This window comes from Halichoeres trimaculatus, unplaced genomic scaffold (assembly GCF_033239565.1).
Source record: "Halichoeres trimaculatus isolate MK-OKI-2021-1 unplaced genomic scaffold, fHalTri1.1 fHalTri1_scaffold_227, whole genome shotgun sequence".
Lineage (NCBI taxonomy): Eukaryota > Metazoa > Chordata > Actinopteri > Labriformes > Labridae > Halichoeres > Halichoeres trimaculatus.
In genome coordinates this window covers 225001-252500 of record NW_027437222.1, presented here as the reverse complement: position 1 = coordinate 252500, position 27500 = coordinate 225001, and the positions used below count along the sequence as shown (strand labels likewise).

The 27500-nt window shown below is 49.3% G+C and overlaps 1 protein-coding gene across 1 annotated transcript in view; it reads right to left on the bottom strand.

The window, feature by feature from the left end:
• The window catches only part of LOC141786565 (unconventional myosin-VIIa-like), a 44083-nt gene that overhangs the window by 5200 nt on the left and 11383 nt on the right, over window positions 1-27500 (bottom strand). The window contains exons 3-41 of the mRNA XM_074665168.1: window positions 23925-24038; window positions 23093-23245; window positions 22885-22902; window positions 20308-20492; window positions 20025-20146; window positions 19791-19933; window positions 19576-19689; window positions 19181-19249; window positions 18772-18856; window positions 18218-18294; window positions 17934-18053; window positions 17486-17628; window positions 17122-17332; window positions 16809-16944; window positions 15805-15911; window positions 15400-15489; window positions 13859-13996; window positions 13390-13548; window positions 12249-12341; window positions 10473-10567; window positions 10293-10377; window positions 9944-10162; window positions 9713-9820; window positions 9429-9638; window positions 9129-9335; window positions 6223-6399; window positions 5848-5937; window positions 5579-5706; window positions 5324-5450; window positions 4399-4518; window positions 4139-4312; window positions 3808-4035; window positions 3551-3718; window positions 3271-3388; window positions 3068-3194; window positions 1144-1313; window positions 839-1029; window positions 392-516; window positions 109-266 (exon numbers count right to left, since the gene is read on the bottom strand). Of these exons, the coding sequence (XP_074521269.1) occupies window positions 109-266; window positions 392-516; window positions 839-1029; window positions 1144-1313; window positions 3068-3194; window positions 3271-3388; window positions 3551-3718; window positions 3808-4035; window positions 4139-4312; window positions 4399-4518; window positions 5324-5450; window positions 5579-5706; window positions 5848-5937; window positions 6223-6399; window positions 9129-9335; window positions 9429-9638; window positions 9713-9820; window positions 9944-10162; window positions 10293-10377; window positions 10473-10567; window positions 12249-12341; window positions 13390-13548; window positions 13859-13996; window positions 15400-15489; window positions 15805-15911; window positions 16809-16944; window positions 17122-17332; window positions 17486-17628; window positions 17934-18053; window positions 18218-18294; window positions 18772-18856; window positions 19181-19249; window positions 19576-19689; window positions 19791-19933; window positions 20025-20146; window positions 20308-20492; window positions 22885-22902; window positions 23093-23245; window positions 23925-24038 (5302 nt within the window). The remainder of the gene's footprint in view (window positions 1-108; window positions 267-391; window positions 517-838; window positions 1030-1143; window positions 1314-3067; window positions 3195-3270; window positions 3389-3550; window positions 3719-3807; window positions 4036-4138; window positions 4313-4398; window positions 4519-5323; window positions 5451-5578; window positions 5707-5847; window positions 5938-6222; window positions 6400-9128; window positions 9336-9428; window positions 9639-9712; window positions 9821-9943; window positions 10163-10292; window positions 10378-10472; window positions 10568-12248; window positions 12342-13389; window positions 13549-13858; window positions 13997-15399; window positions 15490-15804; window positions 15912-16808; window positions 16945-17121; window positions 17333-17485; window positions 17629-17933; window positions 18054-18217; window positions 18295-18771; window positions 18857-19180; window positions 19250-19575; window positions 19690-19790; window positions 19934-20024; window positions 20147-20307; window positions 20493-22884; window positions 22903-23092; window positions 23246-23924; window positions 24039-27500) is intronic.

Genomic DNA, 27500 nt, shown 5'->3' with positions numbered 1-27500 from the left:
CTTCAAAGAATTACATATACATACCTCCTGACATGGAGGAGGAGGAGGAGGAGGAGGAGGAGGAGGAGCGAGCAGGAGAAGCAGGAGGAGTGAGCTGGTGAAGGATATCGATGAAGGACATGCAGGCGTCCTGAGCCAGCTCCTCGTGGTTAACCACCTTCTTCAGCAGCGGCTGTTTGAGCGGCTCGCGCGTGCAGCTCCACATCTTGTCCTTCCCCCGGTTCTTGGTCACCATCACCCTGCTCAGGGTGTGTTTGGGAGGAGGCCTGAGGAGGAGGAGAGAGGAGGAGACAGGAGGAGACAGGAGGAGGAGACAGGAGGAGACAGGTGGAGAGAGGAGGTGAGACGGTGTGAGACATGGAGTCAGCGTGTGGTGGACGTGGACTGGTACCTGAAGAAGTCGTAGCTGAACTCCTCCAGCGTGTACGGCTTGGTCCGGTCCTCGCTCTCCGGCATGACGAGCTGGGAGACCCGGACCGACTCCTGGCGCTGGTCTGGGGTCATGGTGACCAGAGCCTGGGGGGTCAGAGGTCAGGGACTCTGGATCAGCATCACGTGGCTCTGAGTGAAAGCATGGCTCAGATACCAGACCAGGTCTAAGGGTCTGGGAGTGTGCAGAGCTGCATTATGGGTAATATACCCCCCCCTGCTGATCAGATCTGGTTGTTTTTCACTGCAGGGACTCTGATGGACCCTCAGGGACCACCTGTGGGCCAAAACCTGCTCTGACAGACCCTCAGGGACCACCTGTGGGTCAAAACCTGCTCTGGTGACCCTCAGGGACCACCTGTGGGCCAAAACCTGCTCTGATGGACCCTCAGGGACCAGAAACACTCACCACGATCTCGGGCTGCGGTCTGGTCATGGTGGGCAGGACGTAGACGCAGTCCGCTGGGAAGTCTCCCTTCTGATTGGCTCGTTCGTTGACCCCGTGAGCCCAGCCTGAGTTGAGGACCTGCTCCCCGGTGTCCTGGTCCAGCAGGATCAGGTCTCCTTTCCTGAAGCTCAGGAAGGTGGACTCTTCGCCTGCTGTGGACACAGACGGTCCAGAGGTGAGACGGGTCCTGGTCTCTGGACTTCCAGGACTTTCAGGACTTCCAGGACTTTCAGGACTTTCAGGACTTTCAGGACTTTCAGACTTACTGGGGCTGGGGTTGTCCTGCAGGGCCACCACGAACTTGGACCTCTTCCTCAGGCCTTCCAGGAAGGTCACCACCAGGTCCCGGATGTCCTCGGCGTTGTTGGATGTGAAGGTGTACTCGTCTCCTTTGATGGTGGCCAGCGTGAAGTTCTGACTCTGCAGCTTCCCCCCCCTGGACCACAGAGACCCAGACCCAGACCATCAGCCCCCAGAAACCAGATCCTGCCTCAGATTCATGGCTTCATCTGGGTTTGTGTGAATTTTTTCTTTAAAGAGGAGGTACTGTGGGTTTTTTTCTTTAAAGAGGGGGCACTTTGGGTTTTTTCTTTAAAGAGGGGGCACTTTGGGTTTTTTCTTTAAAGAGGGGGCACTTTGGGTTTTTTCTTTAAAGATGGGATACTGTGTTTTTATTTTCTTTAAAGAGGGGGTACTGTGGGTTTTTGCTTTAAAGAGGGGGTACTGTTGGTTTTTTTCTTTAAAGAGGAGGTACTGTGGGTTTTTTTCTTTAAAGAGGGGGCACTTTGGGTTTTTTATTTAAAGAGGGGGCACTTTGGGTTTTTTCTTTGAAGAGGGGATACTGTGTTTTTATTTTCTTTAAAGAGGGGGTACTGTGGGTTTTTGCTTTAAAGAGGGGGTACTGTGGGTGTTTTTCTTTAAAGAGGGGGCACTGTGGGATTTTTCTTTAAAGAGGGGGTACTGTGGGATTTTTCTTTAAAGAGGGGGCACTGTGGAATTTTTCTTTAAAGAGGGGGAACTGTGGGTTTTTTTCTTTAAAGAGGGGGTACTGTGGGGTTTTTTCTTTAAAGAGGGGGTACTGTGGGGTTTTTTCTTTAAAGAGGGGGTACTGTGGGTTTTTCCTTTAAAGAGGGGGCACTGTGGGATTTTTCTTTAAAGAGGGGGTACTGTGGGATTTTTTTTATCTTTAAAGAGGGGGTACTGTGGGTTTTTTATCTTTAAAGAGGGGGTACTGTGGGGTGTTTTTTTATTGACAAAAATAATAAACTTTTCTTTTTTTCTCTCTCTCATTCTTTAAAAAACTCATCTTTCAGCGGATAATTGTCTGAAACGTCATTTTAAGGATGCCAGCTCCACAACCCTCTTCTCTCTGATTGGCTGCCCTGTGGAGGCCTGGGAAGGACTTGGTGTTTGAGGCCCGTCCCTCCAACGTGTCATGAACCAATAAGGTGAGCCTTCTGTGATGACCTCATCATTTCATTTAGTTTACAAAGATCTGGTGAGGGTCTCTTTTTTTTCTTTAGAGCAGATTTTATTTTAATGGGTTCACAGACGGATTCAGGGATTTCTCAGACAGGTGATCATGTAGAGACCTGAAACTCTGCACACGCTCAGTCTGAACATCCAGGCTGTTACTTCAGATCCATGATTAAAACATGGGACAGCTGAAAACCCCCTCTTTAATTTCTTTGGCTGCTGCTGCATCGAATGAAGATTCACTGAAATCTAATGAGTGTGTCTTTGATTTCCAGCAGAAACTTCAGTAGGACCACTCCAGAAAAATATTTTATCTATTTAAATTAGAATATTTGTTTTTTGATTTTTTTTAAATTTCTTTTACAGAGTAAAAAAATCTGCCAATGGGGAAAGAAAAACACGAGAAAAGTTGTTTTTCTGGTCTGTTCAGGTCAAACTGACTCATGTTCAGTCTAATGAGACGATCTTTACTAAAAATAACCCCAAACATTTCCTGAGGCCTCAGTTTCTGTGTCAAAGTCCAGACGCTGAGAAAAGATCAGAGACTAAAAATCTTCTTATGAAAAAGATTTAATCGTTTTTCTCTGAGAAACTCTGAAAACACTGAGAGATCACAGGGAAATGATAACCCGCCCTAAATTCAGGGATTAGAGAGAGCCAGAAACAGAGACGCTGCAGGGACTACAGCTCCCAGCATGCCTCTCTCTGCCTCACCTGCTGCTGGAAACTGCAGTGATCTCTGGGAAGGAGAGCTCCAGGAGGACCTGCTCCTGCTCGTCCACAAAGTAAACCCCGGTCCAGTTCACCGCCACGATCAGGTCGTTTTTAGGCAGACTGGGACCTGAGGGGGACAGGGGGGTCAGACCTCAGGGACTCATCGGATCCAGCTCTGGTTCAGGTACGGGTCCAGGGCTCACCTGAGAACTTAAAGGCTTCGTAGAAACGGGAGAAGAGCAGAGGCCACTTGTGACGAGCAAAGTCCACCACCTCCTCCTTCACCTTCTGGGCGTCGAACCGCTTCTGGGTGTAGATCCCCTGAGGGACCGGGACAGGGACCAGGACCAGAAGAGGGACGGGGACAGGGACAGAGACCAGGAGAGGGACAGGTTTAGCTCAGAGTAAACAGACACAGCTCGGCTCGGCTCGGCTCGGCTCGGCTCGGCTCGGCTCGGCTCGGCGTGGGACTGGTCCCCTCACCTTCTTGTGGGCGGCCATGATGAAGTGGGCCCACTTCTCCACGGTCCGGGACGAGCTGATCTCCCTGTCGGGGATGTAGGAGGGGATGAGGCTCAGCAGCCGCTCCAGGAGGATCTCGGAGCCGTAGTCCACGTAGTACTGCTGAGAGGCCAGCTCTGCCAGGTCGTCCTGCGGCGCAGAGAGACAGACGGTTTCTGACGGCGTGTTCAGAGGTCTGCAGCGATCCGTGCGCTGACCCGGGTCAGACCTGGACTCACCCTGTCACAGCGGTACTCCCCAAACTTCACGCCCCTCACCGTCTGCTGGTAGATGAGGTTCGTAGCCACCTGGTCGTCAGCGGGGCAGTGCCACGGCGTGAAGATCTCCTTCCTGAAGAACAGCCTCCAGGGGGCGTTCCTCTCCTGAGCCCCCTGCTCCTTGGCGTACTGCTCGCACTGGGAGACGGCGTCCATCACGTGGTCGTTCCCGCTGCCTAAAGACGAGACCTGCAGGAGAGGTGAGTGTGTGTGAGTGTGTGTGTGTGTGTGTGTGTGTGTGTGTGTGTGTCTCTCTGTCTCTGTGTGTGTGTCTCTGTCTCTGTGTGTGTACCTTGTCGAACAGCGCGATGTAGAGCGAGAAGCCGAAGCGGTCCCTCAGGTTGACCTTGTCGGACAGCGCGCTGCACAGCTCCTTGGCGGTGGTGGCTGAGTCTGTGAGCAGAGTTTTGGTCGTGCCGTCCATGAAGGTCACCGGCAGCATGATCGGCTTCTTGGACTTCGTGGCCTGGAGAGAAACGAGACTGAAACTTCAGACGGCTCCAGCTGTGACAGGAAGTGACGCGCGGCGTTAATCTGCTCTGACGTCAGCACCTGAAGCTCCAGCCACGACGGCGGCTGAGTCCTGGTCCCGTTGACGAAGGTTCGCCTCAGTCTCTCCTCACAGTAGGGGGCGTAGCCTGGAGGGCCGCTGCTGATGAAGTTCCTCAGGTACTGAAGGTAAAGATACATTAATAATATATAGATCAAGGGTGTTCAACCTGTGGCTCTGGGGCCTCATGCGGCCCTTTGACTCCTTTGCAGTGGCTCCTTGTAACTTAAAAAAAATATTATTGAAGTGAAGAGTATAATTTTTCTTATTTCTGCAAATTTTTTAGTTTTTTTTTGACATTTTTCATATTAAAGAAAAAACAAATTTTAATTTTTTGGGAATTCTTAAAATTTTAAACATTTTTTATTTTTTTTAATTTTTAAAAAAATAAGCAAATATTTGACTTTCATTTTTTTGCATGTGTATTTAATTTTGGCAAAATTTTTGCACAATATTTCTTTTAATTTAGCAAATTCTTGAGTTTGAAATTATTGAAAAAATTGCATCTCATTGAAATTTAAAAAATTTAGCAAATTTATTTAATTTTGGCAAAATTTTTGCACATTATTTATTTATCTTTTTTTATTTTTGCAAATTCTTGAGTTTTAAAATTATTGAAAAAATTGCATCTTATGAAATTTCAAAAACTGCAATTTTATTTAAGTCATGATTTAAAAAAATCTGTTTTTTGAAAACATTTACAAATTTATCAAAAATAAAAACCTAAATCATCACATTTACAATTTTATTAACACAAAAAACTTCTTGTTTAGATAATTATTCACTAGATTTTTATTGTGTATATGTATAGATTTTGTGTGTGTGTGTGTGTGTGTGTGTGTGTGTGTGTGTGTGTGTGTGTGTGTGTGTGTGTGTGTGTGAAGAATTAAAGTAACGAAACACAAACGTTGGTTTTAACTCTCTGACCTTCACGAACTTGTCTGAGGGGGCGAAGCAGCCGACGCACAGCGAGACCAGGATCCAGCCCCGAGCGTGGGAGCTCTTCGACGGGTTCTGACTCAGCTGCTTACAGATCTGACAGTAGATCTCATCCCTGACACACACACACACACACACACACACACACACACACACACACACACACACACACACACACGCTCAGAGTTAGACCAGTGTCACCCTCACACACACAGGTCCTCATGTGATCCGGTGTGTGAGGACCTCAGAGCCGGTCTCAGGATCCCGTTGCCAATGATGAAGTGCAGCTTCTCCAGGTTGGATGTGGGTCTGTCCTCCAGCATGCTGTTGCCATGGAGACTGTACTCTCCATCGTTGAGACGCTTCGTGACCTGAAACAGACCAGACTTTGGTTTCTAACCCTGAAACACCACACGAGGAGAAACACCAGTGGCCTCCTCCTCCTCCTCCTCCTCCTCCCCCCCCCCTCCTCCTCCTCCTCCTCCTCCTCCTCCTCCTCCTCCTGTCGTTACCTCCTCGGTGATCTTCGACTTCTTCTTCAGCGTCAGAGACACCAGCTTGTGTCGGACGCTGTTCTTCTTCACGCTGTCGCTGTGAGGCGTCTGAAATCAGAGAAAACACATGAGACAAAACCACGAGGACTCTGAGACCTGAAGTCCAGGACCAGGAGAGGGACTGGAAAACACCAAGTGGTCCATGAACCCTCAGGATCTGAGAGGAGAGGTCTGAAACTCAGAGAAGACTTCATGTTGGATTGTAAGAAAATAAAACTTTGACAGAAACAGTGACATGAACTCCTGCAGAAAACAGCGAGGAGCCAAAGGGAGGTGTGATGGTTTCACCTCCTCTCCTCCCTCTCCTCCCCCTTACCTCCCCCTCCCCCTTACCTCCCCCTCCCCCTGCAGCGCCTGCAGCTCTCTCTTGTACGTCTTCTTCCCCAGCGTCTCGTAGATCTTGGTCATGACGGGGATCTTCTCACTGCCGTCGCTGATCGCCGTGTGGTACTTAGGCTCAGGCAGATCTCCCATGAACCTCAGCACGGTGATCCACACGGCGAGGGCGGCCTGGACAGACAGGAGACAAGAAACAGGAGACAGGAGACAGGGAACAGGAGACAGGAGACAGGAGACAAGAGACAGGAGACAGGAGACAGGAGACAGGAGACAGGGGACAGGAGACAGGAGACAGGAGACAGGGGACAGGAGACAAGAAACAGGAGACAGGAGACAGGAGACAGGAGACAGGAGACAGGGGACAGGAGACAGGAGACAGGGAGAGGAGACAGGGGACAGGAGACAGGGGACAGGAGACAAGAAACAGGAGACAGGAGACAGGAGACAGGAGACAGGAGACAGGAGACAAGAGACGGGAGACAGGAGACAGGAGACAGGAGACAGGGGACAGGAGACAGGGGACAGGAGACAAGAAACAGGAGACAGGAGACAGGAGACAAGCGACAGGAGACAGGAGACAGGGGACAGGAGACAGGAGACAGGAGACAGGAGACAGGGGACAGGAGACAGGAGACAGGGAGAGGAGACAGGGGACAGGAGACAGGGGACAGGAGACAAGAAACAGGAGACAGGAGACAGAAGACAGGGGACAGGGGACAGGAGACAGGAGACAGGAGACAGGAGACAGGGGACAGGAGACAGGAGACAGGAGACAGGGGACAGGAGACAGGAGACAGGGAGAGGAGACAGGGGACAGGAGACAGGGGACAGGAGACAAGAAACAGGAGACAGGAGACAGGAGACAGGGGACAGGGGACAGGAGACAGGAGACAGGAGACAGGAGACAGGGGACAGGAGACAGGAGACAAGAGACAGGAGACAGGAGACAGGGGACAGGAGACAGGAGACGGGAGACAGGAGACAGGGGACAGGAGACAGGAGACAGGGAGAGGAGACAGGGGACAGGAGACAGGGGACAGGAGACAAGAAACAGGAGACAGGAGACAGGAGACAGGGGACAGGGGACAGGAGACAGGAGACAGGAGACAGGAGACAGGAGACAAGAGACAGGAGACAGGAGACAAGAAACAGGAGACAGGAGACAGGAGACAAGAAACAGGAGACAGGAGACAGGAGACAGGAGACAGGAGACAGGAGACAAGAAACAGGAGACAAGAGACAGGAGACAGGAGACAAGAAACAGGAGACAGGAGACAAGAAACAGGAGACAAGAGACGGGAGACAGGAGACAGGAGACAGGGGACAGGAGACAGGGGACAGGAGACAAGAAACAGGAGACAGGAGACAGGAGACAAGCGACAGGAGACAGGAGACAGGGGACAGGAGACAGGAGACAGGAGACAGGAGACAGGGGACAGGAGACAGGAGACAGGGAGAGGAGACAGGGGACAGGAGACAGGGGACAGGAGACAAGAAACAGGAGACAGGAGACAGGAGACAGGGGACAGGGGACAGGAGACAGGAGACAGGAGACAGGAGACAGGGGACAGGAGACAGGAGACAAGAGACAGGAGACAGGAGACAAGAAACAGGAGACAGGAGACAGGAGACAAGAAACAGGAGACAGGAGACAAGAGACATGAGACAGGAGACAGGAGACAAGAAACAGGAGACAAGAGACAGGAGACAGGAGACAAGAGACAGGAGACAAGAAACAGGAGACAGGAGACAAGAGACATGAGACAGGAGACAGGAGACAAGAAACAGGAGACAGGGGATAGGAGACAGGAGACAAGAGACATGAGACAGGAGACAGGAGACAGGAGACAGGAGACAGGGGACAGGAGACAGGGGACAGGAGACAAGAAACAGGAGACAGGAGACAGGAGACAAGCGACAGGAGACAGGAGACAGGAGACAGGGGACAGGAGACAGGAGACAGGGGACAGGAGACAGGGGACAGGAGACAAGAAACAGGAGACAGGAGACAGGAGACAGAAGACAGGAGACAGGAGACAGGAGACAAGAGACAGGAGACAGGAGACAGGAGACAGAAGACAGGGGACAGGAGACAGGAGACAGGAGACAAGAGACAGGAGACAGGAGACAAGAAACAGGAGACAGGAGACAGGAGACAAGAAACAGGAGACAGGAGACAAGAGACATGAGACAGGAGACAGGAGACAAGAAACAGGAGACAGGGGATAGGAGACAGGAGACAAGAGACATGAGACAGGAGACAGGAGACAGGAGACAAGAGACAGGGGACAGGAGACAGGAGACAGGAGACAAGAGACAGGAGACAGGAGACAGGAGACAGGAGACAGGAGACAGGAGACAGGGGACAGGGGACAGGAGACAGGAGACAGGGGACAGGAGACAGGGGACAGGAGACAGGAGACAGAAGACAGGAGACAGGAGACAGGAGACAGGAGACAGGAGACAGAAGACAGGGGACAGGAGACAAGAGACAGGAGACAGGAGACAAGAAACAGGAGACAGGAGACAGGAGACAAGAAACAGGAGACAGGAGACAAGAGACATGAGACAGGAGACAGGAGACAAGAAACAGGAGACAAGAGACAGGAGACAGGAGACAAGAAACAGGAGACAGGAGACAAGAAACAGGAGACAGGAGACAAGAAACAGGAGACAGGGGATAGGAGACAGGAGACAAGAGACAGGAAATGGGAGACAGGAGACAGGAGACAGGAGACAAGAGACAGCATGAGCGAGAGCGAGACCCACAGAGCTTCTAACGCCTCAACATGAGACACTTCCCTCAACCTGCGGCTCGTTTTAAAGCTAACAACAACAAATTATGAACGATGTGAGGTCAGAGGTCAGAGGTCAGAGGTCAGAGGTCAGAGGTCACCAACCAGCTGGTCGCCCTCGTCGTCGTGGAACAGCAGCGGCTGTTTGAGCGGCCGGCGGACGTAGGTGTGGGTGGTGGTGCCCTGGAAGTAGGTGGCTGCGAACTTGGCGAACTTGTACTCGGACAGATCCTCCTCCTCATCGTCCTCGGGCAGAGGCAGAGCCTCGTCCAGGTCCTCCTCCTCCAGCTCCTGGTGGGTCCGCTCCAGATCCTGGACCAGAGGGAAGGTCAGAAACCAACTGGATCTATCTGAGAGTGTTTCACCTTAACGCCACCGTACTCGCCAAACGCCGTTTCCTCTCACCTCGAACCCGGCTGGAGCCTGGCCCTCCTGGCCCGGGAAAGACGCTGTGGTCCCCAGGAAGCCGAACATCTTGTCCACCATGTCCGAGTCGTTGACGGGCTCCTGCCGCGCCTTCTCCATCTGCTCCACCAGCTCCTTCTTCCTGCGCGCCTCCTCCTTCTCCTTCTTCTCCCGCTCGGCGTCCTCCTTGGCGAGCTGGGACAGACGCTCCTACGGGACAGAAACACGTCAGCACGCCACCCTGCAGACGGACGGAGAGCGTCCACACGGTCTGAAACCTCCACCTGGTGTTTGCGCTCGGCCTCCGCCTTCGCTCGCTTCGCCGACATCTGGTTCCTCAGCTTGGTCTCCTCCGCCAGACGCATCTTCTCCGCCTCCAGACGGCGCCGGTACTGAGGACGGGATCAACGTGAGCCTCAAACACGTCAGCTGTGTGTGTGTGTGTGTGTGTGTGTGTGTGTGTGTGTGTGTGTGTGTGTGTGTGTGTGTGTGTGTGTGTGTGTGTGTGTGAGCACCTCTCCCTTCAGCCTCTTGTACAGACGGCGTGCGATCATCCCGCGCGTGTACGCCTGGATGGTGATGACGGCCCACAGCCGGTGTCTGAACGCGCTGCGCACCAGGAAACCTCGACAGCGGCTCTGGAAGCCCGTGATCCGCTGACGGGCCACGTGGTACGACGCACACAGCTTCCTGGACCGGACCAGAGCCTGGAGCCGGGAGAAGCCGGCCCGCATCTGAGGGAGAGGAGGAGAGGAGTCAGCAGGGAGGAAGGAAAGGAAAGAAGGAAAGAAGGAAAGAAGGACAGAGGTGAGGAGGTGAGGAGGTGAGGAGGTGAGGAGGTGAAGGTTTGGGACGTGTCCTCACCGCTCCGTAGTTCTTCCTGCAGTGATATCCTCTCCACGTCTTCTGGATCAGAACCGCAGACTTCCTCATCTTCAGGAAGTTTGATCTGCAGGAAGAAGGAGAGGAATCTGAGCGGATCTGGATTCTGTTCTGGATGAAGAGTCCAGAGTCCAGAGTCCAGAGTCCGTCCTGAGAGCTCACCTGTCCTTAAAACCTCGGACCACCTTCTGGATCAGGATGACTTTGTCCGTGATGGCTTTGTCCCTCTCGATCTCCAGCAGCATGTCGTGGTGATCCTGCACCGCACGGAGAGACATGAGTGATCCCACCCTGAACAACTCCTCCTCCTCCTCCTCCTCCTCCTCCTCCTCCTCCTCCTCCTCCTCCTCCTTCCAGGTCTATCCATCCATCCTGTCGGGGATGTGTGGGCTCTGCCCTGACTTCACCTCCTGAACTTTCTGCTTCCTGTTTCCTGATCAGCTGAGCGGCTCGTCGCAGAGATTCAGGCTCAAAAACAAAAAGAAATCCTGGTTCTGCTAAATTTTTATTTTCCTGTAACCAGAATTCATCAAGAGCTGAACTGAGAAGATGATCCTCAAACTGACTGATCTGGACCAGAACCAAGAGACCAGAGACCAGAGACCAGAGACCAGAGACCAGAGACCAGAGACCCTGTTTCTGCTCCTCAGACTCAGGATGATGGTGATCAGTTCTTCAGCTCATGAACTACAAAAACCAGCTCAGGTCAGACAGCAGGGGGCGCCACCTCCTCAGGTCAGACAGCAGGGGGCGCTAACAGCTCAGGTCAGACAGCAGGGGGCGCTAACAGCTCAGGTCAGACAGCAGGGGGCGCTAACAGCTCAGGTCAGACAGCAGGGGGCGCTAACAGCTCAGGTCAGACAGCAGGGGGCGCCACCTCCTCAGGTCAGACAGCAGGGGGCGCCACCAGCTCAGGTCAGACAGCAGGGGGCGCCACCTCCTCAGGTCAGACAGCAGGGGGCGCTACCAGCTCAGGTCAGACAGCAGGGGGCGCCACCAGCTCAGGTCAGACAGCAGGGGGCGCCACCAGCTCAGGTCAGACAGCAGGGGGCGCCACCTCCTCAGGTCAGACAGCAGGGGGCGCCACCTCCTCAGGTCAGACAGCAGGGGGCGCCACCTCCTCAGGTCAGACAGCAGGGGGCGCCACCTCCTCAGGTCAGACAGCAGGGGGCCCTACCAGCTCAGGTCAGACAGCAGGGGGCGCTACCTCCTCAGGTCAGACAGCAGGGGGCGCTAACAGCTCAGGTCAGACAGCAGGGGGCGCTAACAGCTCAGGTCAGACAGCAGGGGGCGCTAACAGCTCAGGTCAGACAGCAGGGGGCACCACCAGCTCAGGTCAGACAGCAGGGGGCGCCACCAGCTCAGGTCAGACAGCAGGGGGCGCTGTTCAGTGTAAAAACAAAGCGGTGAGCCTGAATCATCAACAGCTGATGTTTCCATCCACAGGAAGTGGCGCCTGAACGACCTCTGACCTCTGATCACCAGCTGACCTCACATGATGGAAACATCACACTCTCTCTCTCTCACACACACACTGAGCAGGAAACAGACGCTCTGACTTCCTGTCAGCTGATAATGAGCTGTAAACCAAACGCTGACGCTGCGTCCAGTTGCTCCTGGACCTGATCTTAAACATCTATAAACTCTGTGTTCACTGAGCGCGTGCAGAAGCTTCAGACAAACCAAACTTTACGACCTGACGGCGTCTGATCCTGGAGTCAAACGCTCTTCAGATTAAAGTCGCTGTCAGAGTTTGGGTCCATGTTAACGTGGACACAGAGTCTGAGAGGCTGAGAGGACACGTTTGACCACGAACGCTGAGAAACATCCTCCAACAACGAGAGAAACTCACCATGAGAGTGATTTAAACTCTAACAGATAATTTTCCTCACATATTAAAGGTTTAATCTCATCATCATCAGGATGTCTTAGAAATACCTTCAGGAAGATTTTGGTCTTTCCCATCTGCCAGTCGTCGTCTCTGCCCAGCACGGCCTCAGCGATCCTCTGACAGGTCCCCCTCAGGTCCTCCTGAGGAGACGCAGACACAGACATGAGACATGAGACATGAGACATGAGACGTCTGATTGATCATGTTACACCAAAGAATCATCTGGAAACTTTTTAAAATGTTTCAGTCTCTGACTGAAAAGATTTAATCTGAGCCACCAAACGTCTCAGGTAAACCCACTGACATATTTTTTTATCTTTTAATTCAGGTCGTTTTTGTCTTTAAAGATCTTAAATTCAGACAGTTTTCTGGCCTCGTGAGCTGAAGCAGCTCGTACTGAGCGTAGGAAGAAGTTTTCACTAAAAGACAGAAACACGTCTCCAGGTTTCAGGTTTTTCTCTGTGGGTCAATCGGCCTCAACGTTCCTGCTCCTGCTGATCCTGAGGTCTGGTTTTGATCCAGATCTGAGCCGGCTCAGAGTCCAGATCCAGGAGGGTGTGAGAGGAAAACCTCCCAGGATGATGGAGATGTTATAATCATAGACTGATCCCACAGAGACCAAACCATCATCAGCTGCTGCACGTGTCTCCATCAGCGTTTTCGATTGGCTGAGAGGAGTTAACATCAGAGATCATCCTAATCCAGGATTAGTTAATCTGTAAACTGATGAACCTGAAGCTCCTCAGCCTCTGCTCCAGGTTTCCTCCTTTACCCTCTGAGCACAGACGCTAAAATAACCTGATCAATCTGACGTTTCAAACTCTGACGCCATGTTTCACTCCTTCATGACCAACGACACACAGAGCAACAGAAACACCTGCTTCCTGATTACAGCAAATAATCCAGATTATTGTTTCAGTCAGACCCAACATGATCTCACTCACACACACACACACACACACACACACACACACACACACACACACACACACACACACACACACACACACACACACACACACACACGTAAAGTGTCAGACAGGCAGAGGGAGGAAACCAAACACAGAGGGAGGCCAAAGAAAACAGAGAGCTGATGGATTGTGGGAAAAACTGCGAGATGTCTAAACACAGAGCCCCACATCAGAAAACACACACACACACACACACACACACACACACACTCCGTACCTGCTTGTACGCCGGCTTGACTCCAGGCATCAGGACCCTGTACCGGTCCACGAACTCCACGAAGGTGTACCTGATGGGGTACCCGGCTCGGCGGATCCTGATGGTCTCCATCATCCCCGAGTACCTGAGCTGTCGCACACACAGCTCCCTGTCAAACAGCTACACACACACACACACACACACACACACACACACACATCAGACAGAGCTGAGGCAGGGAGTGTGAGGTCAAAGGTCAGATCCTCCTCCCTGTTGGAGGCGGTTAATTAAAGTTGAGGACACAAACACTGATCCTCACGTTTCCAGATTTTAAGATTTAAAGTTTTTAACAAAGTGAATAAATTCAGAGAAAACAGAAAATATCTGAGAGTCCGCTCCAGCTGCTCTCTGTGTTGTTAAAAGCACAGACACCTGAGCGTTTCCTGTCCCTGGCCGCGGCGTGCGTCAGGCTCAGACGGCGAGCACTCACCATGGGCTTCTTGTACTCGTTGGGTTTGATGCAGCGCACGAAGAACGGCTGACACACGCTCAGAGTCCTCATCAGCAGCTCCAGAGAGCGCTTAAACTGACTGCTGAGGGTGGGAGAGCGCTTCCTGGTCTCTGCGCCCTGGACACACACACACACACACACACACACACACACACACACACACACACACACACACACACACACACACACACACACACACACACACACACACACACACACACACACACACACAGTGACAGAGTGTCAGGAACAACGAGGACTCTCCTCTTCCTCTGTTTGTCTCTCTGAGTATCAAAGTCTGGACTGGACTCTCCGGCTGAGTCTGGACTCTGGTCACAGATCAGAGCCAATCAGACGAGTCCATGAGGCGTTCGCTGGGTTCAGCTCTAAAAACTGAAGACCAGTCTGAGCGCTGATAACGAGTATTTTCAGCTGAGGATCTGAGGTCTGGTGGTTGAGTTAACAGTCAGTGATCAGTCCGTCAGGAACCAGTGGGTCGGTTTTATACAGTCTGTGGTTTCTCCACGTCTGAAAAAATAAACTTTATCAGAAATCTGACGCCATGACTGAAAAATGTTTCACAGATAAATCCTGATGAAAACTTTCATTTTGTTAATCAAAGCTCAGTTTAAACTTTCAGACCCAGAGTTTACCCAAACCAAAACCAGGGGTTTGCTGCCCCCCAGAGGTCACAAAGAGGAACCACAGCCAAACACATAGACCCAGTTAATCCAGAGCAGAGCTTCATCCTGCTGCTTCAAAATAAACCAAGACGTGAAATTATCCTTAATGATTTATAAACTGTAAATCACTTTTTAGGATAAGGACACATTTCTTTTCCTTATTGATCAGTAATTACAGATAATCAGTGTGTGCTCTCACTTTAACATAAACACCGGCATATTTTAGGTTTTCCAATAATTTAAAAAGGATAATTTTATAAAATCTCAGAAAAAAAAGCTTAAATCCTCAGTCAACATCTTTAAAAACGTGATTTCAGTTTAGTGAAGTGAAATCTGTGAGATGAGAAGGAAAACTGAGAACAAACAGGCTGTGGGAAACGCTGAGCTTTAGGAGACAAGGAAATCAGATTAAACAGCCTCGTTAAGAGAGGAAAGATGGAGGAAAGATGGAGGAAAGATGGAGGAAAGATGGAGGGGAGAGGAAGGAGAGATGGAGGAGAGATAGAGGAAAGATGGAGGAGAGAGGAAGAAAGGATGAAGGAAAGAGGAAGAAAGGATAAAGGAAAGAGGAAGGAAGGATGGAGGAAAGAGGAAGGAAAGATGGAGGGATGGATGAAGGAAAGATGAAAGAGAGATGGAGGAAAGGTGAAGGAAGGATGAAGGATAAATGAAGGAAAGATGGAGGAAAGATGAAGGAAAGAGGAAGGAAAGAGGAAGGAACGATGAAGGAAAGAGGAAGGAAAGATGGGGGAAAGATGGAGGAAAGAGGAAGGATGAAGGAAGGAAAGATGGAGGGATGGATGAAGGAGAGTGATATCAGAGGTTTTACAGTTTTACCTTTAAAGGAGATCTGTCAGGAGGAGGAGCTACAGAGCTACGAGCAGCAGGAGCAGCAGGAGCAGCAGGAGCAGCAGGAGGACAGAGACACTTCAGAGGAGCAGACAGGAACACACACACACACACACACACACACACACACACACACACACACACACACACACACACACACACACAGAGGGAAGACAGAGGATGCTAACATTAGCATGTTAGCTCAGAGCAGGACATGCAGAAGGAGAGAAGGAGCAGGCCTCACAGGAACACATCTACATCCATCCTGATGGTAGATACCTGTGTGTGTGTGTGTGTGTGTGTGTGTGTGTGTGTGTGTGTGTGTGTGTGTGTGTGTGTGTGTGTGTGTGTGTGTGTGTGTGTGTGTGTGTGTGTGTGTGTGTGTGTGTGTACCATAGCTACGTCAGCGTGGAAGATTTGTTTGATGAACTTGTTTTTGGAGGAGTGAACCAGCTGGATGATGTCACCGTACAAAGTGTCTCTGTTCTTCTCCAGGAAGCCTGCAGGACACACACACACACACACACACACACACACACACACACACACACACACACACACACACACACACACACACACACATAATCAGGATAATCAGACAGGAGCAGAAACTCAGGAGGTGTGTGTTTCTCTGACTCCTATAGAAACTCTGTTCGTCAGGAGTTGGGTGATCAGACAAACATTCAGGGAAAAGGTTTTATTTTTATGTTCTTATGTCCCTGTAATCTTCAGTTTTGGATTAAATCCTTCAGAGATAAAATCACTTTTCTCTTCCAGGTTAAATCATCATTAACTTTCTTTACTTTTACTGATAAAACTGAAAAAAAGCTCAATATAATGAAGTGTTTGTGTTTTTTGAATTTTATTCATTTCTTTGATTAGACTTGAAGTTGGTTTTCATCTACCTGTTGCTCCTCTGAGTGTGTCTCACCTGTGTAATGTATGAAAACCTATCTGTGAGTTTTAAATGTTCTTTAATTCTTTATTTATAATTAATCTAATTAATCTAAAACATATTTTAACTAGATCCTCCTCCTCCTGAGTGAATATACCAGACAACCAGAGAGAAACATCCTCCACAGGACTCTGTCTGCCACAGGAGCTGCTGTTTCTCTCTGGTTCAAACCGATTTAACAATAAACCAATAAAATAAATAATCAAATAAATGAATAAATAGATAGATAGATAGATAAATAAACAAACGGTGACAGGACGATGCCTCAAATAAATCAAATAAACCAGGAAACTAAAGTCTGATCCCAGGAGCAGATGGAAATCTACCGTCTGAGTGATTCACTGAAGGAATGTGTGTGTGTGTGTGTGTGTGTGTGTGTGTGTGTGTGTGTGTGTGTGTGTGTGTGTGTGTGTGTGTGTGTGTGTGTGTGTGAAGGACTAACCTCTGGTCTCGTAGTAGACCACGCCTGCGAAGTGCTGGATGCCGAACTGCGTCTCGTGGTTGTTCTTGGGGGGGATGTAGTTGGTGTTGACTTTGTGCTGGAAGTTGAGCTTGTTCAGCATGGTGGTGTCAGTGCCCTGCAGCACACACACACACACACACACACACACTCACACACACACACACACACACACACACACACACACACACACACACACCTTGGTGATTAACATGTTGGTCTGTTGTGCCTCAGAGGAGCAGGTTTTCCCTCCTCCTGCTCCTCCTCCTGCTCCTCCTCCTGCTCCTCCTCCTACCTTGGGGAACTTGCTCTCCTCGTCGATCAGCGAGATGATGTTCATGGGCTTGATGGCGATCATGTCCAGGGCGTCCTGGTTGTCGGTGAACTCGATGTGCTGCCAGTTGATGTTCTCCAGGTTGTACTCCTCCTGCTCCAGCTTGAAGACGTGACGCACGAAGAACTGCTGCAGGTTCTCGTTGGCGAAGTTGATGCAGAGCTGCTCGAAGCTGCAGGAGGAGCAGGAGGAGGAGCAGGAGGAGGAGACAGCTGGGGATCAGCATGCAGACACCTGTGTGTGTGTGTGTGTGTGTGTGTGTGTGTGTGTGTGTGTGTGTGTGTGTGTGTGTGTGTGTGTGTGTGTGTGTGTGTGTGTGCTGAACCTGTTGACGGTGAAGTTCTCGAAGCCGAAGATGTCCAGCAGCCCGATGGAGCGTCTGACGGCTTTGGGCTGAGAGGACGCCGGTTTGTAAATGGCCGCGTTGATTTTCTCCACGATCCACACGAACTGTCGGCCGTAGATCCCCTACACACACACACACACACACACACACACACACACACACACACACACACACACACACACACACACACACACACTGCCTGTTTCAGTTTTATGAAAACCAGCTCCTGGACTTTGTGGATAAACCAGTGTTTGTTGCAGAGTGTTTCGTCCTGAGGATCCACAGAACCAGTTTTTCTTTAGAGTCTGACCCCCCAACGTGAAGGACCAGCTTCAGGCAGCAGTCCTGGATCTGTGACCTCATGGTTACTGACTGTGTGTGGATCAGAGCCTCTGAGGGCGGAGAGTACGAGCATTCACAGCTTCACCTTCACAAACGCGTCGCGTACGTCCAGAGCCTGCTCCATGCTGAGCGGCGTGGACACCGTCTCTCCTCTGGTGATCAGGGTACGGCTGGTCAGACAGTTCATCAGGTCCTTCCCGTCCACCTGACACACACACACACACACACACACACACACACACACACACACATGTCTCTGTCATCACAACTGAAACAGATCAACAGCTGTTTTATCAGTGTGTGTGTGTGTGTGTGTGTGTGTGTGTGTGTGTGTGTGTGTGTGTGTGTGTGTGTGTGTGTGTGTCTCACCTCCAGCAGGGTAGCAGCCGTGGTGAGGTGAGCGCTGTGGACGACCTCGCAGGCGTCCAGGTTGTCATAGTTACGAGCTGCAGGGTCAGAGGTCACGGTGAGTCAGAAACTCCTCAAACTGATGAAGTTTTTGTCCCAAAACTTTAAATAAAGTTTTTTGATCCAACTTCAGACACAGACACAGCTGACACTCTCTGGTTAATAACTGCTGAATTTTACTTTAACAACTTTTTTTATTTCAGATTTTAATCAAATATTCCCCTGATCCATCTAGAGTAATTTAACTTTCTGCTTTAAACTTTTCCTGATTTTATTGACACGTCTGAACGTCTAAAACGTCTTTCATGGCGCCTTCATGTCCTGATCTCGTCTTTCTGCTGGAATGTGAAGCACAAACACAGATTTCTGAAAGCAGCCCAGAAACAGAGATGTGTTTTCCTTCCTGCTCCAACAGGATCAGTCTGATCCAAACTCTGACTCTGAGCTGGTTATCAGCTGGAGGAGCAGCCAACACAGCGACTCAACTGTCTGCATCAGATCAGTCAGAGCCTCACCCTCGTATCGCAGGTTTCCCATGTGTAGAATCGCAGCCAGCAGTTTGGTGATCTCCCAGTTTTCTTTGTCTGTGAACATCAGGACCTGCAGAGGAAACGCAGATTGTTATTCACCGAGCAGAAACAACGTTTATCACCTCCAACTTCCTGAAACACGAGGAGCTTTCTGTCCACGCTCGACTTTCTCTGATTTATCAGGAGCTAAAGGGTTAAGCAGGGGGTCTACACTCAGCAGGGGGTCTACACTCAGCAGGGGGTCTACGCTCAGCAGGGGGTCTACACTCAGCAGGGGGTCTACACTCAGCAGGGGGTCTACGCTCAGCAGGGGGTCTACGCTCAGCAGGGGGTCTACGCTCAGCAGGGGGTCTACACTCAGCAGGGGGTCTAGAGGCAGAATCAGGAGCCGTACCTTCATGGCAGAGCGGATGTTGGAGTACTCCTTCATGTCGTCTCGGCCGTCACAGACCGTACACTTCCCCTGCAGAGGGCGAGAGACAGCTGGACTTCAGGAGACAACTCAAAGTCAAAAACTGTTTTTATCAAATGTTTCAGTCGGAGAAACGCCTGAGCTCCGTCACCCAGAGGTCACCCAGAGGTCACCCAGAGGTCACCCAGAGGTCACTGCCAGCAGAGTCCAAAACCTCAGCAGCAGGTCTCAGACCTCAGCAGCAGGTCTAGGACCTCAGCAGCAGGTCTAGGACCTCAGCAGGGGGTCTCAGACCTCAGCAGGGGGTCTAGGACCTCAGCAGGGGGTCTCAGACCTCAGCAGGGGGTCTCAGACCTCAGCAGGGGGTCTGGACTCACCATGGTCAGGTAGGTGTAGTCGGTGGCCTTGCTCAGGCCCAGCTTCTTCTTCTCGTCAGCGCTCATCCCTTTCAGCATGCAGTAGAAGATGTGGTAGTTCCTCTCGTCAGACGCCTGCAGAGAGACGCCACACGCTCAGCCACGCCGTTTCATCAGGGACAGGAGTGTGTGTGTGTGTGTGTGTGTGTGTGTGTGTGTGTGTGTGTGTGTGTCACCTGGCGACACACTCTGGACTTCTCCAGCAGGTACTGCTCGATCTTGGCGCCCTCGATGGCTCCTCTCTTGTTGAAGTGGATGTCGATGTATTTCCCGAAACGAGACGAGTTGTCGTTGCGGATTGTTTTGGCGTTCCCGAACGCTGCAGGAGGAAAAGAAACGTGGAGGCCCTTACCTTCAGTCAGGTGTGTGTGTGTGTGTGTGTGTGTGTGTGTGTGTGTGTGTGTGGTTACCCTCCAGGATGGGGTTTGCCTCCAGGACCTGCTGCTCGATCCAGGAGTGCTGCCCGCTGATGGCTGCCAGGAACTGGAGGATCAGTTTGGTGCTTTCTGTTTTCCCTGCTCCTGATTCCCCGCTGTGAGACACACACACACACACACACACACACACACACACACACACACACACACACACACACACACTTCTTTAGGGAGAGCAGCAGGTGTTACAAACCAAACGTCTCCGCTCTGAGGTCAGGAACGTGGTCGGCGCCCGGCGTGGACGCCTCTGACCCACCTGATGATGCAGCACTGGTCGCGGTTGTTCCTCTGCATGTTGAAGTAGCAGTTGTCTGCGATGGCGAAGATGTGTGGAGGCATCTCCCCGATCTTCTTGTTGGTGTAGAGGCGGATCTGGTCGGCGGTGTAGATGGGCAGCAGCTGGTACGGGTTGACGGCCACGAGGATGGAGCCGGTGTAGGTCTGCACAGACAGGAAACAGTGACCACGTCAGTGGTCGGGTCAAAGGTCAAAGTTTACCTGAAGGTTTGGGCATGTTTGGATGGAGCAGCTTTTATCAACGAACTATTCATGATGGAGCAAACACACGGTTCACATGCAGAATGCAGCTGGTGATGTTCATGCTCTGCTCCTTTAAACTGAACAGTCACTGACACTAAACACTGACTCAGCTCATCTGAATCATGGGTCAAAACCCTCCTCTCCTCCTCTCAGAGCTCCTCCTAACCTCAGAGTTCCTCCTTTCAGAGCTCCTTCTAACCTCAGAGTTCCTCCTTTCAGAGCTCCTCCTCTTCTCAGATCTCCTCCTCCTTTCAGAGCTCCTCCTCTTCTCAGAGCTCCTCCTCTCAGAGCTCCTCCTAACCTCAGAGTTCCTCCTTTCAGAGCTCCTCCTCTTCTCAGATCTCCTCCTCTTCTCAGAGCTCCTCCTCTTCTCAGAGCTCCTCCTCTCAGAGCTCCTCCTAACCTCAGAGCTCCTTCTAACCTCAGAGCTCCTCCTCTCAGAGCTCCTCCTTTCAGAGCTCCTCCTAACCTCAGAGTTCCTCCTTTCAGAGCTCCTCCTCTTCTCAGAGCTCCTCCTCCTCTCAGAGCTCCTTCTAACCTCAGAGTTCCTCCTTTCAGAGCTCCTCCTCCTCTCAGAGCTCCTCCTCTCAGAGCTCCTCCTTTCAGAGCTCCTCCTCCTCTCAGATTTTTTTTTTTTTTTAAAGAAACTTTTTCAAATTTAGAAAAAAAAAATTTTTTTTTAAGATTTTCCAAATCGTTGATTTTCGCAAAAATCAAAGTTTTTTGAATTTCTGTTTATTTTTGAATATTATTAAAATCTATTTTTTTGGAAAGTTTTGCAAATTTCTTAAGAGTTTGAAAATAAAAGAATAGGGCAGAATTTTAAAAATTCATTAATCAATATTTGCAATCTTGTGATTTTTGCAATTTTTGCACATGTTAAAAATTTCTTTCAAAACAATTGTAGTTTTTTTAAAGTTTGAAATTTTTGGAAAAATTATTCATAAAATTTGCAAAATTAGAAAATGTATGTCATAATTTTTTTTATTTATTTTTTTTACAAATTTATTAAAAAAAAAAAAAATCAGTAACACCACATACACTTTTATTAACACAAAGAACTTCTGGTTTAGATAATTATTCACTGTTTTTTTACTTTGTTTAAAATTTTATCCCCTTTATCGTCTCTATCGTGAAGGTAAAGCAGATTTTGTAGCTCTGAATAACTAATCCAGGTGAGCTGAGGGGGATCGGCTCCTGTGAAGGTCAAGTTTTCAGACCTCATGTTCACTGACTCCTGCTCACATCACGTCTTTACCAAACCTCCTCATCCAGCACCAAGTCCACTTCAGGATCCTCCGTAACACTTACAGGCCCCTCAATAACCTCCTCCCTGACCCCCCCCACCTCCCCCAAAACATCATGTGACCACGAGCCACTTCCTTCATTTGAATATCTGCTCAAAACCAACCTTTTCAAAATAAAAGCCTGGGACATGTGACTCAGACTTCCTGTTTGCCTTCTCTGCAGGATTTAAGTCCAACCAGTTACTCTGATCACATGAAATCAATTATCCATCAGCTCGGAGTTTGTTTGGTTTCTCTGGCCTGAATCTGAGAGCATCATCATCTTCATCATCATCATCATCAGGTCGATAAACATGGCTGGTTTCAGTTTGTTGAATTATTCTGAGAGAATAAACTTAGGAAGCGTCTTCCTGCCCTCAGAGAGCAGCCGTCAGGCAGTGAGTCGGGCAGTCAGAGGGTGGAGGAGGATGCTGCAGCTCTCAGGTGGTGGAGGATGACAAAGACAGCGTATCAGAGTTCACCACCAGAGACCAGGCGGCCATGATGGAGCAGAGACGGCGTGTTCCCGGGCTGCAGCGCTGCGTCCTCAACGTGAACCATGAAACGCTGCTTCAGCTCATACAGCGGCGCCACACGCTGCACCAAGCTAACCGTAGCACTGCTTCACAACCACATCAGTATCAATCTGATCAGGTCGAACGGAGCGTAACATACTCAAAGCCAACATGAAAACATGACACACATGCAGACTGATGCAGCTAAATGCAGGTGAATGCAGGTGAATGCAGGTAAATGCAGGTAAATGCAGGTAAATGCAGGTGAATGCAGATTGTTGCAGGTAAATGCAGGTGAATGCAGGTGAATGCAGGTAAATGCAGGTGAATGCAGGTAAATGCAGGTAAATGCAGGTAAATGCAGGTGAATGCTTGGACAGGACGCGTGCAGCCTGCAGCTGTGTGTGATGCTCTGCAGGTTTCTCAGACGGTTTGGAGCAGACACACGATGAGGAGCTGGTTTCTCTCCTCGAGCTTCAGGAGCTGACTCACCCTGCCTCCACAGTTTGTCTTCAGAGGAAACAGGAAACAGATCAGAGAGAAAGAAAGGTGAGAGCAGCAGAGGACAGGATGAAGACGAGGATGAGGAGGAGGCAGAGTTAATAAAGACCGCTCTGACTCCAGATCAAGGAGGAGGAGCGTTTCACAGGATGAGGAGTCAAACTGAGCTCGGATCAGCTGATCTCTGTGTCTCACTCACGTAGATCAGCTTCTCTCGGTATCGGATCAGGAGGTTCCTCAGGATGCCCGCTTCGTTCAGGTCCCCCAGACGGATCATGTCCTCCACGCCGTGGATGGAGGTCGGGTGCATTGGCTTGATGTTGGTGGCATTCTGGGGGGAGATCCAGTGCTCCTGGAGAGGAGGAGGAGAGGAGGAGGAGAGGAGGAGGAGAGGAAGAGGAGAGGAGGAGGAGAGCATGTGATTGAGGTCAGTTTCAGCACTACTGTGTGATCTGACTTAGACCTCTTGGATAAAACTCTCTGACGAAGACGAAGACGATCATGATTTGATTTTTTCTCACAGGAAACACAGATCACACAGTTTAAACTAAGTTTGGGCTTTTTCAATCAATCAATCAATCAATCAATCAATCAATCAATCAATCAATCAATCAATCAATCAATCAATCTTTATTTGTATAGCGTCAAATCATAACAAACGTTATCATAGACACTTTACAAAAACATTTACAGGTCCAGACCCGTAAATGTTATTTATTTATTTATTTTTATGCTTTCACTCAGAGAGGAGGGGACGAGGTCAAACAGGAAACAAACCTGAACCTGGTCACCAACTCAGGGGTAAACCTCACAGGGCCTGACCCAGGCTGCTGGACCATCTGGACCCTGGGAGCCCCCCTCAGTCTCTCAGTCTGATTTCAAACCTTGAATATTTCAGTTTTTGTCCCACCCCTCAGAATAAACGACGTTCAGAGTGTTTTTACTCTTCACGTTATTTTCTGAAGCGCTGCTGCTGTTTCCTGTTTCTGTAACACAGGAAACGTTTACGCCCTGACTGTGTTTAAACTCACATTTCCTTCATCGTCCACCACCTGGATCTGTCCTGAGTCGCAGAGTTTGACCACCGCGCCGATCGGCACCTCGAACTCTCGTCCCGTCTTCAGGTCCAGCCAGACGTAGTCCCCCTGGACAGAAACCCAGAGTCAAACCAAAACCAGGATCAGGGTCAGAGTATGGCACGAGAAACTAGAGTTTAAGAGGAGAGGACTTCCTCAGTCCCTGTGGGATGATCAGCTTCTTTGGATGGGTGTGTATGTGGTTTCCAGTATGTAAGGAGCCAGCCCCTAGTGGACACTCAGGGAACTGCAGTTTATAAAACACCTTTACATCAGCTTCAAGCTGCTCAGACAACAGCTCTTCCTCCTCTTCCTCACTTCAAACTGAAAACCTCACTCACACACACACACACACACACACACACACACACACACACACACTCACTGCAGTAGCCCATAACAACGTGACCACTCTCTACATTATTGATGGTTAGGAGCAGACACAGGATTCATCTCTGACACAGGCTGAGCCTCAGAGTGAAGACCTACAATTATGAGTCACACACACACACACACACACACACACACACACACACACACACACACACACACACACACACACACACACACACTCCGGGCTCCGTACCGGCAGCAGTGTGCTGTTTTTCATCACGGTGTTGACGTTGCGCAGTAGAGCCCATTTAGCCAGGTCCTTCTCATAGAGCTCCACGTAACCCCGACGCTTGTACATCTTCAGGTGTGTGTGTGTGTGTTCACTCAGCTCACACACACTGAGAACAGAAACACAACAGTCCCAGACGATCACTCCAACTGGACCAGAAACCTCCAACAGCAAAGAGGGACAGAGACTCACATCTGGACTGAAGGAGTCTGAAACACCCTCTGAGATATCACTGAGTCTATGAAGACCTGAGGGTTCAAACCTCCTCACTGAAACCAGCAGATCACAGACGATCACAGACGATCACAGACGATCAGAGACGATCAGAGACGATCAGAGACGATCAGAGACGATCACAGTCTCCTGTTTCCCTCCTCTCTACCTTCATCTCCAAAACAAAAGAGAACATTAAAAAGAAAACATAAAGTCACGTCAAAGACAAAACGTCCAAATCCACTTCCAGATCCTCCAAACTTCAGATCAACTCCTGCTGCCTCTGTCTCACACACTCTACTCTGAACCCAGCCCTCACAACCTCCCCTGTTACCCACGGCAACAAGGAGACGCCTCCTCCTCCTCCTCCTCCTCAGGTGTGTCCTGGTGTTAAATTTCTGTAGAGATAAATGTACCACAGGCTTTGACTCCAGCTGTAACTTCATCTGAATTTCCTGAACCAGAGTCAGACTCCAAACCGTGTCTGATGAGCTGCTTCAGTCTGAGCAGGAAGACGCCCCACGGTGTGTCTGACTGTAGCACAGCCGGCAGCTCCACCTGAAGCAGCACCAGCAGCACCACCTGCAGCTCCACCTGCAGCTCCACCCTCAGAGTCTGGATGGTGTCCTGTCAGGATGAACATCCTCTTCCTCTCTTTATTCCTCTATCTGCTCTGTCTCTGCCCAAACTCCTCTCAGATGGGTGTCTTCAACAACACCAACACTAACTCCAACACCAACACTAACACTAACACTAACTCCAACACCACCACCAACACCAACACTAACACCAACACTAACACTAACACCAACACTAACACTAACACTAACACTAACACCAACACTAACACTAACACCAACACTAACACCAACACTAACACTAACACCAACACGAACACCAACACTAACACTAACACTAACACCAACACTAACACTAACACCAACACGAACACCAACACTAACACTAACACTAACACCAACACTAACACTAACACCAACATTAACACCAACACCAACACCAACACTAACACTAACTCCAACACCAACACCAACACCAACACCAACACTAACACTAACACCAGCACTAACACTAACACTAACACTAACACTAACACCAACACCAACACTAACACCAACATTAACACCAACACTACCACCAACACTTACACCAACAGTAACACCAGCACTAACACTGACACCAACACTAACACTAACTCCAACACCAACACCAACACCAACACCAACACTAACACTAACTCCAACACCAACACGAACACCAACACTAACACTAACTCCAACACCAACACCAACACTAACACTAACTCCAACACCAACACCAACACCAACACTAACACTAACTCCAACACCAACACCAACACTAACACTAACACTAACTCCAACACCAACACCAACACCAACACTAACACTAACTCCAACACCAACACCAACACCAACACCAACACTAACACTAACTCCAACACCAACACTAACACCAACACCAACACTAACACTAACTCCAACACCAACACCAACACCAACACCAACACTAACACTAACTCCAACACCAACACCAACACCAACACTAACACTAACTCCAACACCAACACCAACACCAACACCAACACTAACACTAACTCCAACACCAACACCAACACCAACACCAACACCAACACTAACACTAACTCCAACACCAACACTAACACCAACACCAACACTAACACTAACTCCAACACCAACACCAACACCAACACCAACACTAACACTAACTCCAACACCAACACCAACACCAACACCAACACTAACACTAACTCCAACACCAACACCAACACCAACACTAACACTAACTCCAACACCAACACCAACACCAACACTAACACTAACTCCAACACCAACACTTACAAGGAACACTAATCTATATGATGATGATGATATGAGCTGATACAATTTTCTATAAGACGGGATAAGATCCAGTAGGATATATATGATATGATCTGATTCCATTCAATAAGGTATGATACAATATTATATGATAAAAAAGATATGATATGGTTTAGTAACACATCATGTGAAACCATATGATAAAAAACGATATGACCAAATACATCACGATTCAGTACTGCATGATACACTACAATACAAAACCATGTAAAACACTACCATATGATTTAACACATGACAGTACGATATATTATAAAACATTACAATATGATATATGATGATACTACATGATATGATAATAAACATTAAAATAAAATATAAATTCAGGAAACAAAACAGTAAACCTAACCCATCTATTTAAGCATTTACTGACAACACCAAAACATGTGAACACTGCTGGTGTTGTGCTAATGTTCACAGTGCTAACACAAACTTTGCTAATCTTCATAGTGTTAATGTTTATAGTGCTAATGTTTACAGAGTTAATGTTCATAGTGCTAATGTTTATAGTGCAAATGTTTAAAGTGCTGATGTTTGTAATGCTAATGTAAACAGTGCTAATGTTTGTAGTGCTAAAGTTTAAACTGTTAATGTTTTTAGTGCTAATGTAAGTAGTACTAATGTTTGTAGTGCTTATGTTTACATTGCTAATGATTGTAGTGCTAATGTAAATAGTGCTAATGTTTGTAGTGCTAATGTTTACAATGCTAATGTTTACAGAGCTAATGTTCACAGTGCATATGATTATAGTGATAATGT